This window comes from Oncorhynchus nerka, linkage group LG22, assembly GCF_034236695.1.
Source record: "Oncorhynchus nerka isolate Pitt River linkage group LG22, Oner_Uvic_2.0, whole genome shotgun sequence".
NCBI classification, from domain to species: Eukaryota; Metazoa; Chordata; class Actinopteri; order Salmoniformes; family Salmonidae; genus Oncorhynchus; species Oncorhynchus nerka.
In genome coordinates this window covers 27,610,696-27,625,809 of record NC_088417.1, presented here as the reverse complement: position 1 = coordinate 27,625,809, position 15,114 = coordinate 27,610,696, and the positions used below count along the sequence as shown (strand labels likewise).

The window sequence follows — 15,114 nt, the reverse complement described above, 5'->3', positions numbered from 1 at the left end:
ATCCCAGATCTGCTAGTAAGCAGTGGCATAAGAACAGTAAAGTACAAGGTGATGACCGCACAAATAGACCCTGTCTCATTTTGACAGAGAACTTAAGACCATCTTCTACATAATGACAGAAAATGTTCAAGTTGTCAACATATGTTGTTTATATGACATACTATGGGTGGCATACTACATCAGACTGTCATATGAATGTAGCCTAATCTTATTTTTGCATATAGCCTTTTCAGGTGAAACTACATGATAGAGCTCTTACTCAGTTATTGTGTTTATTAGGTGAAACACTGAGACCTGCAACAAAAGCATACAGTAAGTTGACTCATTCACAAAGTACTGTAAACCTTATCCTCACATTGTTCTAGAACTCTAGATCCCATTGTTTCACACACACACTATTACAGTGCTTTGTTGGAAATCCATAGGTGATTTTCTTAGCCAGCTCTCTAATTAAAATCTCAGGGTAAAAAGGCCACCGCTAAGCTAGGAGGGGGAACCAGGGACACCCACAGGATTGGAACAGCAATAATCCTTAACAGTTCTGTCCACTCTACCCCTTTCTCTTCTTTATTCTCCAGCCATCTCAGATCTTACCACCAGTCAGTGGCATTTCGATGTAAGACATCGATAGATGTGGGCGTTTTCATTACGCAACGATTATCAAGGCCTTATTAGACAATATTTACCACCCAGTTTCCTGAAGTGTGCCAGGAGCTCAAGAGGGACATCCTGAACTATCCGGAGATATTTAGATAATCCTCAGAGGAGGCCTTTTCCAATATCGCCAAAGCTCCTCCTCTGGCTTAAGACAGCTTGATTTAAAATGAGAGGTGACGAGTAGACAGTTCACGCAGCACAGCTTTATTGCTCCTAATCTCTGGGAAATTGCACGGAAGCATCAGGTAGGCCGACTGATGGCTTATAGAAGGTACATATAAGATATTATAGAATAAAAACATACCTTTCCTAAACTAACACTCGAACCCCCCCCAGCACTGATTTTGCTAATAGCTACTGTGAGGAAAAAAAACTGACTTACTATGACTGAGATGTGGTTGTCCCACTTAGTGTATACATCTTAAGATAACTAACAAAGTTGCTCTGGATAAGAGCGTCTGCTAAATTACTTACATTTATAAAAAAGCCAATTTTGCACTTACTGCATCGCGGTCAACTTTCTTGGTGGCCAGAGCTTCATTCTTGGCCTCAAATTCCGCCTGAATGTTATCCCTCCGTCTCAATACTGCCTAGAAAAAAGGAAAATAAAATGATCTAGGGGTGATCATTGCTTAGTCCTGAAAATCCAACAAAAAGATGCATTAGGCTTGATATTATGTACACAGTAGGTGTGTTTGTGTACGTAGACTATGTAAATGTGTGTGGGTGTTGGGGGCAAGTTAAGTCAAAGCCTTTCATGTTTCATCAACATTACAGGTTTAGCAAGTACTGCACAGTGCTGGGCTGTCATTTGGTCTACTAACGACATCTAAACGCCACTTAACAGCCGGTTAAACGACTTCCATTACTGCCTTACGCCAGAGGAGTTGACTTACCTTGAGTGTCTCAGCACACAGGACATACTCGTGTAAAACAGGCACCAGGGTGTCTGAGAGATGGCCGACCTGTTCCTCTGTCTCTTTACAGCACCTCTCTATGCAGCCGGCTACACCTTTCAACTGCTCTGCCAGCTCCTCCTCCGAGCCCGACCACAGGGTGTAGGTGGGCCCGTACTCCTTTAGCTCCTCCAGGTACTCTGAGACACAAACAGGGATATGTACTGTCAACTACCCTACCCACAATGCACTACCCTTCAGCTCCTCCAGGTCCTTTGAGACCATAGAGATAGAGGACTCCGTTTTAGCATAGGTAGTGGCATTGAGGACTTTCACCATTTTGAAGTAGTCAACTGGGTGGAACTTCCTATGGGTTTGATCGGGGTCATCAGTCAATTAATTATCTGCATGAGAAAATATTCCATAACTGGAGGTGCCTGTAAATAGCCAAGCTTGACTTTATACCTGTTCATACACACTCCAGGTGGCAGTATGCACCATTTCAGTTTTTTACCAACTCAGAGAAGTAGAAGAAAATGTACAACTTCAAAATAGAGATTGCCTCAATGTCACTGCACGTGCAGTCACAGACACCATAATGGGACGGACACAAAGAACAAGAACCCTCTATCATTCTCTATTTTTGAAACGGCGCGACTTACAAGTCTGATTGAAAACACGACATTCATGTAACTCCGTGTGCGTACCCATAATAGTATTAACTAGTTAGTTGGTATGTTTATAGAGTAATATTTAACTCTGTGGTCTTACCTTTCTGTTCTTTGACGATCCTCTGGGTGACTTTGTCCAGAGAGCCGATCTTGTTGCTGAAATCCTCCACGTACTCCTGGATGGCGGTGAACTCCTCTGGCCGGTTCTTCACCCCTCTGACAGAGTTGGCCACCGCTCGCACCGTTTCCCCCATCCTGCTCAGGAACCCCGGTCCTTGCTTCTTATAGGTTGTCAGCTCCTACAGGGACAGACGGGATGGAGAGACACGCACGCATGCACACACCAACACAAAACTGGGGTCAAATAAAAGGCTTTAGAACAAACAATGTTCAATGACAAAGTCCCATCCTGTAGTATGGCAGATTCAGGCGAATTATATTCCTTAAGCTTACATTTACATTGGAAGGAATGAGATTGACATAATATTGATATATATATATTGAGATATAGATGTAACAGTAACATGTGCTCTAGACTAGAACATTCCACTGTCACCAAGTTACAGAAATGGCTTTCATGTCACATTGACCTTGAACAGCACACCAAGCGCCTGATCAGATGAGAAAAATCTCCTTCAACCTAAAATACAATCCAGTGGTGGTCTCCCTGTTCTCGTTGAGGCCAAGGCCTAACGTTATGTCCTGACACAAGAGTATAATATGCATTGGCTAAACTTGGATCATCTTAAGAACAGCGCCCAGACATCTAACTGATTACTTTCCCTGTGTCAGGGATACACACAATCACAGCATCAGTTCAGGTGTGCTTAGAAAGCTATTTTCTTGTATACTGGAGCCTTAGAGTGGAAGGAGTTGCCTATGCCCATAAAAAACATCCTCTCTGGGCAGCTTTGAAAATAATGTTTTTAAAAAACTGTTTTGATGTCTTCTGTGCCCATATGAATGACCCCTATGATGTTACTGCAATGAGATATTTTTGGTTTATTATCTCGCGGTCACTGTGTTCAACCGTGTTGTAACAAGATTGCTAGGCAAGATCCAAGACCACAATGGGAGCCCCAGACTTTATTGTGTGTTATCCACCATGATTTAACAATGGGAATAAGTCCCAGACTTTATTGTGTGTTATCCACCATGATTTAACAATGGGAATAAGTCCCAGACTTTATTGTGTGCTATCCACCATGATTTTACAATGGGAATAAGTCCCAGACTTTATTGTGTGCTATCCACCATGATTTAACAATGGGAATAAGTCCCAGACTTTATTGTGTGCTATCCACCATGATTTAACAATGGGAATAAGTCCCAGACTTTATTGTGTGCTATCCACCATGATTTAACAATGGGAATAAGTCCCAGACTTTATTGTGTGCTATCCACCATGATTTAACAATGGGAATAAGTCCCAGACTTTATTGTGTGCTATCCACCATGATTTAACAATGGGAATAAGTCCCAGACTTTATTGTGTGCTATCCACCATGATTTAACAATGGGAATAAGTCCCAGACTTTATTGTGTGCTATCCACCATGATTTAACAATGGGAATAAGTCCCAGACTTTATTGTGTGCTATCCACCATGATTTAACAATGGGAATAAGTCCCAGACTTTATTGTGTGTTATCCACCATGATTTAACAATGGGAATAAGTCCCAGACTTTATTGTGTGTTATCCACCATGATTTAACAATGGGAATAAGTCCCAGACTTTATTGTGTGTTATCCACCATGATTTAACAATGGAAATAAGTCCCAGACTTTATTGTGTGTTATCCTCCATGATTTTACTCATGTGCGTATGTCATTTTCAAGTTGTGTGCTTGTTGTTTTTTTAAATGGTACAACAAAATGTATCAACTAAACCGTAAACTGATAACATGCTAAAGACTCTGGGACACAAGGGAGGCATTCATTCACAGAGTTAAAGTCTAGGCATTAAACTACTAGGCTAATCAGGTTTAGTGGTAGGACAGCGGGACTATACCATGTGCAATTAGACTAGCTTGACGTAGCAGGTGTGTGTGTGTGTGTAGTCTGACTGTATAACATCAGTCTTTTGTGTGCTCTCAAAGCTTTTATGGATTATGTGTTTGGTGCGCGTTTATGTATGCATTTGGTATATGCTTGCTTACCCAGGCCTGAGCACTAAGGAAGACTTTGAAGTCTTCGCTGCAGGACAGAATGGGGTGATCAGCAACGCGAGTAAGGAACTTGTGGAGAGCTTTCCTCCGCGTCTCGATGAAATCACCACTGAACCTCTCCACCATCCCCTTCACCACAAACTTCTCTGGCAGAGGCTGAGGACAGGAAGGAGGATTAAAACAGAGCTCAGAAATATGTAGTGGATCGATAGTATGGAGTTGAACCAAATTCTCAATTCCTTTACAGGTCAGACACCACATACATGAACAATGAGAGTTGAGTGGGCATCCTCCAGTTTCCCTTTGAGCCAGAGGAAGTCTTGGTAGCGCCTGCGGACTTCGTACTCAGAGTTGTCAAACTCACTCCGTGTGGTCTGAGGCAGGCAGAGAGAGAAACACAGTAAAGACCAGATTAACTCAATTCTATTGGCAAATACACAGTCTAGTATATACTGTACAATCGATGCAATTCCATTTCTAGAGGACACACAGTACATTACACACCCCCCTCACCTTGGTCAGAACTCTGTAAGTGATGAAGGTCTCAATGGCAGTCACATGACTCTCTGGGTTGTCCACTGTAATGAAGATGTCTTTAGAGTCACTCTCCTCGTCCTCCTCAAACTTACACTGGTTGACCATGGAGCCTGGGGATGTCGGCATTGAGGCGTTGAACATATTCCCGTCTGCAAGAGTCGAATCCTAGAAAAACAAATCATGAAAGGCAGCACTGATTTAAATCATCTGGAAGAGAAACCCAAAGCCAAAATGCACGTGCGCTGGCCAGTTACTTTGTCACAACAGTAAATACCATACAGTACATCGTGTAAGAGTGTTACACAACACCATCTTGTGATGCGACGACCACATGTAGCTTCTCAGCTAAAAAGCCCTTTCCTTTGCACTTTAACATTAACTTGCACCAAACATTTAGCGTCCAATCAAATAATGACCCAACATGTGGTTTCCATTTCAAATATCAAAGACACACCTTTATTGAATTGCTGCAAATATTAATTCTAACAATTATTTCTAAGTTTTACCATTTCAGTTTTTGCAGCTCTTCTCTGGTGCCTTGTCTGCAGCACAGAGGCCAGGTGCACTTGTTAGAGAGCATGCAGCTAATTGGCACGTCCTATTATCCTGAAATGGAGGGGTGTGTTCGGTGATACCACCTCCGTCCAGCATAGGGGAAATGGAGTTCCCCGGTTTAAAACATTATGCTAGAATTTTCTATTCAAAATGAATACATCTAAAACACATCTTAATAATAAATAATAATAAGTATGCTTAAAATCATGTTTATGCTAAAACATTTAAGAACAGATCCTTGATCATTTAATTTGCATCTTTGTAGCCGACCTGCCTCAGATATTTGGAACTGGCCATCCCTTTATATTCTGTGCTCCAAGTTAACCCTGTGAGCTGCGCCTATTCTGCCACACAGACCTCACTTACACATGTATCTGTTTCAGATAAAATGGCGGCGGAAGAAATGGCAGCAGTTTTACGGGCGCCCAACCAATGTGTTTTTTTTGTAACTTATTTTGCACATACTGTTTCTGCAACCGTATCTTACGGCAAAAAAGAGCTTCTGGATATCAGGACAGCGATCACTCACCTCGGATTAGACAAAATATTTATTTCTTCAACAAGCAAGACGCACAGGACATTCTCCAAACACCCGACAAGGCCAACATCCCCTTTATTTGCAAGAGGAAGAAACGCAGGTACAGAGGACATACACCTGCTTTTTTACACCTGCATTGCTTGCTGTTTGGGGTTTTAGGCTGGGTTTCTGTACAGCACTTTGAGATATCAGCTGATGTACGAAGGGCTATATAAATACATTTGATTTGATTTTTGATTTGACATAGAGCGGGATGCCTCGTGAGGACCCGCAGAAGGCGAGTGGGAAAGCTGCTGTTACGTCAATATTACTCGCCAACGTGCAATCATTGGACAATAAATTAGACGAGGTACGATCACGAATATCCTACCAACGGGGACATCAACTGTAATGTCCTATGTTTCATGGAATCGTGGCTGAATGGCGACACGGATATTCAGCTAGCGGGATATACGCTGCACTGGCAAGATAGAACAGCACACTCTGGTAAGACGAGGGGGCGCGGTCTGTGCATATTTGTAGGAAGTCTCTAGATTTTGCTCGCCTGTAGTAGAGTATATTGTGATAAACTGCAGGTCACATTACTTGCCTAGAGAGTTCTCAGCTATACTTTTCGTGGCTGTTTATTTACCACCACAGACTGATGCTGGCACTAAGACCGCACTCAGTCAGCTGTATAAGGAAATAAGCAAACAGGAAACCACTCACCCAGAGGCGGCGCTCCTAGTGGCCGGGGACTTTAATGCAGGGAAACTTATATCTGTTCTACCAAATTTCTATCAAAATGTTAAATGTGCAACCAGAGGGAAAGAAATTCTAGGTCACCTGTACTCCACACACAGAGACGCGTACAAAGCTCTAACCTCGCTCTCCATTTAGTAAATCCGACCACAACTCTATCCTCCTGATTCCTGCTTACAAGCAAAAATTAAAGCAGGGAGAACCAGTGACTCGGTCTATAAAAAAAATGGTCAGTTGAAGCAGATGCTAAACTATAGGACTGTTTTGCTATCACAGACATGTTCTGGGATTCTTCCAATGGAATTGAGGAGTACACCACATTTAAAAAAAATATATATAGGCAAGTCAGTTAAGAGGGGGGGTTTGAACTTGCAACCTTCTGGTTACCAGTCCAACGCTCTAACCACTAGGCTACCCTGCCGCCCCAGTGACATCAGTCATCAGCTTTATCAATAAATGCATCGAGGACGTCGTCCCCACAGTGACTGTGCGTACATACCCCAACCAGAAGCCATGGATTACAGGCAACATTTGCACTGAGCTAAAGGTTAGAGCTGCCACGTTCAAGGTGCGAGACTCTAACCCGGAAGTTTACAAGAAATCCTGCTATACCCTGTGACAAACCATCAAACAGGCAAAACATCAATACAGGGCTAAGATTGAATCATACTACACCGGCTCCGACGCTCATCTTATGTGGCAGGGCTAGCAAACTATTACAGACTCCAAGGGGGAGCACAGCCGTGAGCTGCCCAGTGACACGAGCCTACCAGACGAGCTAAATCACTTCTATGCTCGCTTCGAGGAAAGCAACACTGAGGCATGCATGACAGCATCAGCTGTTCGGACGACTGTGTGATCACGCTCTCCATAGCCGACGTGAGTAAGACCTGTAAAACAGGTCAACATACACAAGGCTGCGGGGCCAGACTGATTACCAGGACGTGTGCGGCGGGCATGTGCTGACCAACTGACAGGTGTCTTCACTGACATTTTCAACATGTCCCTGATTGAGTCTGTAATGCCAACTGTAATACCAACAAGGCAACCTGCCTAAATGACTACAGACCCGTAGCACTCACGTCCGTAGCCATGAAGTGCTTTGAAAGGCTGGTAATGGCTCACATCAACACCATTATCCCAGAAACCCTAGACCCATTCCAATTTGCATACTGCCCAAGCAGATCCACAATGATGCAATCTCTATTGCACTCCACACTGCCCTTTCCCACCTGGACAAAAGGAAGACTTGTGAAAATGCTGTTCATTGACTACAGCTCAGCGTTCAACACCATAGTACCCTCAAAGCTCAGCACTAAGCGAAAGATCCTGGGACTAAACACCTCCCTCTGCAACTGGATCCTGGACTTCCTGACAGGCCGCCCCCAGGTGGTGAGCAACACTGAGCCTGGTGCGTGCTCAGTCCCCTCCTGTACTCCCTGTTCACACACTAATGCATGGCCAGGCACGACTCCAACACCATCATTTAGTTTGCAGATGACACAACAGTGGTAGGCCTGATCACCGACAACGAAGAGACAGCCTATAGGGGGGAGGTCAGAGACCTGGCTGGGTGGTGCCAGAATAACAACCTATCCCTCAACGTAACCAAGACTAAGGAGATGATTGTGGACTACAGGAAAAGGAGGACCGAGCACGCCCCCATTCTCATCGACGGGGCTGTAGTGGAGCAGGTTGAGAGCGTCAAGTTCCAACAAACTAGAATGGTCCAAAGAGGGAACGACAAAGCCTATTCATCTCAGGAAACTAAAAAAATGATTATTGGGTCCTGAGATCCTCAAAAGGTTCTACAGCTGCAACATTGAGAGCATCCTGACTTTTTGCATCACTGCCTGGTACGGCAATTGCTCGGCCTCCGACAGAGGGTAGTGCGCACGGCCCAGTACATCACTGGGGCTAAGCTGCCTGCCATCCAGGACCTCTACACCAGGCGGTGTCAGAGGAAGGTCCGAAAATTTGTCAAAGACCCCAAGCCAGCCCAGTCAGACTGTTCTCTCTACTACCGCATAGCAAGCGGTACCGGAGTGCCGAGTCTAGGACCAAGGCTTCTCAACAGTTTTTACCCCTAAGCCATAAGACTCCTGAACAGGTCATCAAATGGCTACCCAGACTATTCGCATTGTGTGTGTGTCCCTCACAACCCCTCTTATGCAGCTGCTACTCTGTTTATCATATATGCATAGTCACTTTAACTATACATCATGTACATATGTACAGACTACCTCCATTGGCCCGACCAACCAGTGCTCCCACACATTGGCTAACTGGGCTATCTGCATTGTGTCCCGCCACCCGCCAACCCCTCTTTACGCTACTGCTACACTCTGTTCATCATATATGCAGTCACTTTAACCATATCTACATGTACATACTACCTCAATCAGCCTGACTAACCGATGTCTGTATGTAGCCTCGCTACTGTATATAGCCTCGCTACTGTATATAGCCTCGCTACTATTATTTTTCACTGTCTTTTTACTTCTTTACTTATTGTTCACCTAATACCTTTTTTGCACTATTGGTTAGAGCCTGTAAGTAAGCATTTCACTGTAAGGTCTACCTACACCTGTTGTATTCGGCGCACGTGACAAATAAACTTTGGTTTGAGGTGTTTGAACAGTTTTACTTTAATTCATTTATAGACCTTTAAGTACCCTTTTTATGCACTTTTTTTATTTTTATTTCTCTTACTCAGTAGAAAATAAAACCCATATCACCCTACTCAGTTCTCTCATTACCTGCTTGGTCAAACATTCTCAAAGTATTTTATAAAAGCCCTTTTCACGTCAACAGTTGTCACAAAGTACTTATACAGATACCCAGCCTAAAACACCAAAGAGTAAGCAATGCAGAGGTAGAAGCACGGTGGCTGGGAAAAACTCCCTATAAAGGCAGGAACCTAGAGACAAACCTAGACAGGACCTAGTCTCTGAGGGGTGGCCAGTCCTCTTCTGGCAGTGGCGGGTGGAGATTAGAGTACATGGCCATTTAGGCCAGATCGTTCTTCAAGATGTTCAAACATTCATAGATGACCAGCAGGGTCAAATAATAGTCATGGTGTTTATACAGGGTGCAACAGGTCAGCACCTCAGGAGTAAACGTTAGTTGGCTTTTCATAGCCGACAATTCACAGGTCGAGACAGCAGGTCAGAGAGCGGAAGAGAGAGAGGGGGGGTCAAAATAGCAGGTCCAGGACAAAGTAGCACATCATTTGTGACAATTTGTGCATTCATCACATTTCATGGGTGGGTCAGGTAAGTTTAATGCATTTATCATCCGATGTCCTCAGATCCTATAAAATGGCTAACAGTCCTACCTACCTGTAGACTATCCTACCGAGTTGTCAACTGTCAGTTTTATTTAATGGTCCCTGAACTTTGTCAAGAAATATGGCACCATTTGCAAATGATTTGACGTTCCACAATCCGAGGTCAACAACCAGTGGTAATGTCACTGTCATATTCAAATCATGGCCAGGCCATGTACAACGTGCAAACGTTTCAGCGGACTTCAACTGATGTGCCATTGTTCACAGGCAGCAGCCCGACACGCTTTTGTCATTGTCCTTTCATGACGCTTCCTGTAATAACACTGAACTGAGAGGCTAATGTAGTCAGCAGAATGCATAGCCTGCTGCCTAGGCTACTCCCCTGGCTGCGGTGCGCACTGCAAAAACAATGGGGGCAGCACAAGCTGAAATAACAACCATGTCATTCTTAACGGATTTCTCTGTGATGTTGCAAAAAAGAATAAGCTACAAATAAACATTCATTCGATTTAGATCAAATAGATCAAAATTTAAAAAATGCACTTGATTTGATTCCCTTGTCGCCTCATGGAATTTCTTAGTTGGTACCATGAGTGGCTTTCTTGCTGTCTGATTCTTCTGCTAGTCTGACAGATGAACTTCAAAAACCCTGTTAACTTAGTTGTGTGATCTTGGCGGCCACAACTTTCATCCAGCAATGATCATGCAACCATCAGATTTTGCAACAAAATGTGACAAGAGTATCAAAAATATTGCTACATTAGGCAACAGGGGAATCATGCACCCCAACAATCTGAGGGGGCACAAAAGTGAGGATAGCTAGGGGGTGAGCCGCAGGGGGTCTAGGATAGAGGTCGACCGATCAATCGGAATGGCCAATTAATTAGGGCCGATTTCAAGTTTTCATAACAATCCGTAATCAGCATTTTTGGACACCGATTATGTCCGATTACACTGCGCTCCACGAGGAGACTGCGTGGCAGGCTGACTACCTGCTTTGCGAGTGCAGCAAGGAGCCACGGTAAGGTGCTAGCTAGCATTAAACTTATCTTATTATCAATCTTAACATAATCACTAGTTAACTACACATGGTTGATGATATTACTAGTTTATCTAGCTTGTCCTGCGTTGCATATAATCGATGCGGTGCCTGTTAATTTGTCATTGAATCACAGCCTACTTTGCCAAACGGGTGATTTAACAAACACATTCGCGAAAAAAGCACTGTCGTTGCACCAATGTGTACCTAACCATAAACATCAATGCCTTTCATAAAATCAATACACAAGTATACATTTTTACACCTGCATATTTAGTTAATATTGCCTGCTAACATGAATTTCTTTTTTAGTTCTTTTTTTGTTTGTTTGAATTTTACCCCTTTTTCTCCCCAATTTCGTGGTATCCAATCGTTTTAGTAGCTACTATCTTGTCTCATCGCTACAACTCCCGTACGGGCTTGGGAGAGACGAAGGTTGAAAGTCATGCGTCCTCCGATACACAACCCAATCAAGCCGCACTGCTTCTTAACACAGCGCCATCCAACCCGGAAGCCAGCCACACCAATGTGTCGGAGGAAACACTGTGCACCTGGCAAGCTTGGTTAGCGCGCACTGTGCCTGGCCCACCACAGGAGTCGCTGGTGCGCGATGAGACAAGGATTTTCCTACCGGCCAAACCCTCCCTAACCCGGACGACGCTAGGCCAATTGTGCGTCACCCTTATAAACCCAGGGTCGTTACACTACTCATATATAAACATTTGGCCGATTAATCGGTATCAGCTTTTTTTGGTCGGTATCGAAAAATCATATCGGTCGACCTCTGACCTCGTCTGTAAATTGGAGAATTTGGCTTTTTTCAAACACCTGAAACACCCTTTTCCTGCAATATACAGTCATAATCATTATGCTTCATTCGATTAAAAAATAAAACACTTTTCTGCATATCTCTTGAGCTCTCTGTATCCTCCTGACTGGTGGTTCTTTTTTTAAGAAACAAAATATGCTTCTCTGCATTTTTACTAAAATCTGGGTAATCTTAGTAGTGCTGAGCAATTAAAAAAAAAAAAAAACTTTTTAACTAGGCAAGTAAGTTATGAACAAATTCTTATTTACAATGCACCGGGGAACAGTCTTAGTTGGTACCATGAGTGGCTTTCTTGCTGTCTGATTCTTCTGCTAGTTCTTCTGCTAGCCTTGTTCCGGGGCAGAACCACAGATTTTTACCTTGTCAGCTCAGGGATTCGATCCAGCAACCTTTCGGTTACTGGCCCAACGCTCTTACCACTAGGCTACCTGCCACCCCAAATGAATGTTCCCTTATCAATTTGTTCTGCCAAATCCTAACCACTTAGGTCAGTTAAGAACAAATTGATGACTGCCTACACCAGCCAAACCCTAACACGGAGAACGCTGTGCCGATTGTGCGCTGCCCTATGGGACTCCCAACCACGGCCGGTTGTGATACAGCCTGGAATCGAACCAGGGTCTGTAGTGACGCCTCTAGCAAAGCGATGCAGTGCCTTAGACTGCTGCGCCATTTGGGAGTCCAAAAGGTTGGTTCGGTTTCGGTTCTATTATTACAAAATAATAACTTATCATTTTTTTAAACATTAAATGCACTATGCATTATGAAAGTTGAATGTGCTGTCACACAGAATAAAACAATTAATAAAAGTCCCATGATGGTAGTCACTGCACATTACTGCGTATCACTTATAAACCATAACTTATTCACATTACTTTACTTTTAATAAAATATTTCAGGTTGTTGTGTATATTACTATTTTTTTATGACTATTATTTCATTCCAAGTCATCATTTCATCTCTATAGAGCTGCTGCCTATGCTGTCTGATAAAAATCACTATTTTATTAGTTCTTCAAAGTAAATAAGGCATACTTTTAGGAGTGCTGAATACGATTTATCAATCACTTCGATCATGTATTTTCAGGTAGAGATACCTCGCGAAGCAACCACTTCCTATACTTCTTGGTCAAGCATTCTTCAGTCTTTTACATAGGTGTAAAATAAATAGACCGGACAAATAGGCACGCATGGATTATGGTCTTTGTAGTTGATTACCAGATTTTCTGCACTAAGCTATATAGAACTTCAGCCTGTTGGAAACTACAACATCCTTCAAGATTGGACAGTTTGGGCTTGATCTGATTTAGCTATAGAGATACTGCAGCCCAATGTGCAAATTGAGTTAACAAAAAAACAAAAGTAAATGAAATTCCAAATAATTTAACTTTGGTCAATTAGTTGTTTAAAAAAAAATAAAAGAAACATTTCAGTTAATGGTTCAGCACTAACATTTAGTAAATGGCATGCCATCTAAGAAAGAAAAGCTAGCTACTCTAAATTCAATGATTGCCTGAAATGGTAGCTAGTTACAACTTTGGGAGATTGTGAACCTAACTGGGCTAGCTAAAGACAACTTTATAAAATTGCTCGGTGGCTAGTAGTATCAGAGAAACAACAAAATATGTAAAAAAAAAAAATAAAAAAAACGTGCAGGACTACTCTAAGGGGGCACGTTCCCCCTATGTGCATGACGCCTCTGTGTATGGCAACAAGATAAAGTATGCAGTGTTCAAAACAACTGGGAGCTTGGAAATCTCTGACTTCCGACTTCATTGCGTTGAAAACAACTGGGAACTGGGGGGAAAAAGTTCCGCCTGGGATTTGTTTTTGAACGGTGATCCAACTCGGGAACTCGGGCCTCTTTCTACAGCTCAAACTTTCGGAACTAAAGATCACACGTCATGATTTGACCTCGTATTATTCCGAGTTCTTCGTTTTTTGAACGCGGCATTAGTCCTAATGATATTTGCATGACATCGTCTGATCGAGTGACCTTTGAAACTGACAAAAACATAACATCAGCAGAGAATTCAAAAGGGTAATACACAGACTGTTTCGAACCAATGTCTGATATAAAATATACTTTTAAGATGCAGTCGGGCTGCATTGATGTAGACTAGGTAAAATACAGTGATTTAAACTGGTAAGATATACATTTTAGACTATCCAAGTGGAAAGCACCCTAACAATACACTTTCCGGTCTGAACTTCATTGGATTTACAAAAGCAATGCAAACTTCCCTAAACGATTAACTCACCACTGTGAGTGTCAAATGCAGGCTATCCACGTAGCACAGAAATATCGCATTCAACCCCCTGCGCCAACTCCGTTTCTAAACTTCCCTGTACGTTCCACATTAGTAGGCTAGTGTTATTTTTACCTTGCTGAAAACTTCTAAATCGTCGTCCTCGTCTAGATCTAACATATGTCCGGAGATGTCGGCAGGTATTGTATTTGTTTGGGTGGGGGACACAACAGCGTCGATAGTTCTACTCATAGCTGCCCAGATTTACACCGACAATGTAGGCTACGGGGACATCATCAGCAGTCGCTGCTGCTGAAACTCAGAATAATTTCAGAATTTGAGTGAATTCAATTTTACTGCGCAGAAACGGAAGTACCACTGGAAAAGGAGAGGGTTGGCCACGGATGAGTTGAATTGGATAGGTCAGGATATGGATATCTGACATGTCAGATTATATCTGTAAAAGTATGTGACAACAATGTTATATGCGAAAGGACATAGCTACGTGTCACTGTTATGAATAGAAGAAGCAACAAAATGTAGCCTTTGATATCCACGGGGCGGCAGGGTAGCCTAGTGGTTAGAGCGTTGGACTAGTAACCGGAAGATTGCAAGTTCAAACCCCCGAGCTGACAAGGTACACATCTGTCGTTCTGCCCCTGAACAGGCAGTTAACCTACTGTTCCGTCATTGAAAATAATAATTTGTTCTTAACTGACTTGCCTAGTCAAATTAAAATGGTAGGAGAGTAGGACTACATGTGATGACTGTGACCCGTGTGAAGGATGAAGGACTAGCCTTCATTTGAATAGCCATGGATGTACTTCTATAGTCTTTTATGGCAGGTTTTTTCGTGGACAGAGACTAGTTACCACAGCCACAAAGTCATGAACCCCGCCTATTTCTATAATGTATTTTCTTAAAATGTGACTTTAACCCTAACCTT

General features: G+C 42.9%; 1 protein-coding gene across 4 annotated transcripts in view; it reads right to left on the bottom strand.

Annotated features, from left to right (window-relative positions):
* snx7 (sorting nexin 7) overlaps window positions 1-14,513 on the bottom strand; it is a 36,223-nt gene extending 21,710 nt beyond the window's left edge. For 2 of the 4 annotated variants that reach the window (XM_029626606.2, XM_029626607.2), the window contains exons 1-7: window positions 14,304-14,510; window positions 4,906-5,094; window positions 4,656-4,766; window positions 4,384-4,548; window positions 2,325-2,523; window positions 1,554-1,753; window positions 1,161-1,247 (exon numbers count right to left, since the gene is read on the bottom strand). In XM_029626606.2, coding sequence (XP_029482466.1) covers window positions 1,161-1,247; window positions 1,554-1,753; window positions 2,325-2,523; window positions 4,384-4,548; window positions 4,656-4,766; window positions 4,906-5,094; window positions 14,304-14,420 — 1,068 coding nt within the window. In that variant the 5' untranslated portion in view covers window positions 14,421-14,510. Of the gene's footprint in view, window positions 1-1,160; window positions 1,248-1,553; window positions 1,754-2,324; window positions 2,524-4,383; window positions 4,549-4,655; window positions 4,767-4,905; window positions 5,095-5,435; window positions 5,540-14,303 lie in introns of those variants that run through there. The other 2 variants (XM_029626610.2, XM_029626608.2) reach the window with 2 other exon arrangements.
* Between the last annotated feature and the right edge of the window lie 601 nt (window positions 14,514-15,114).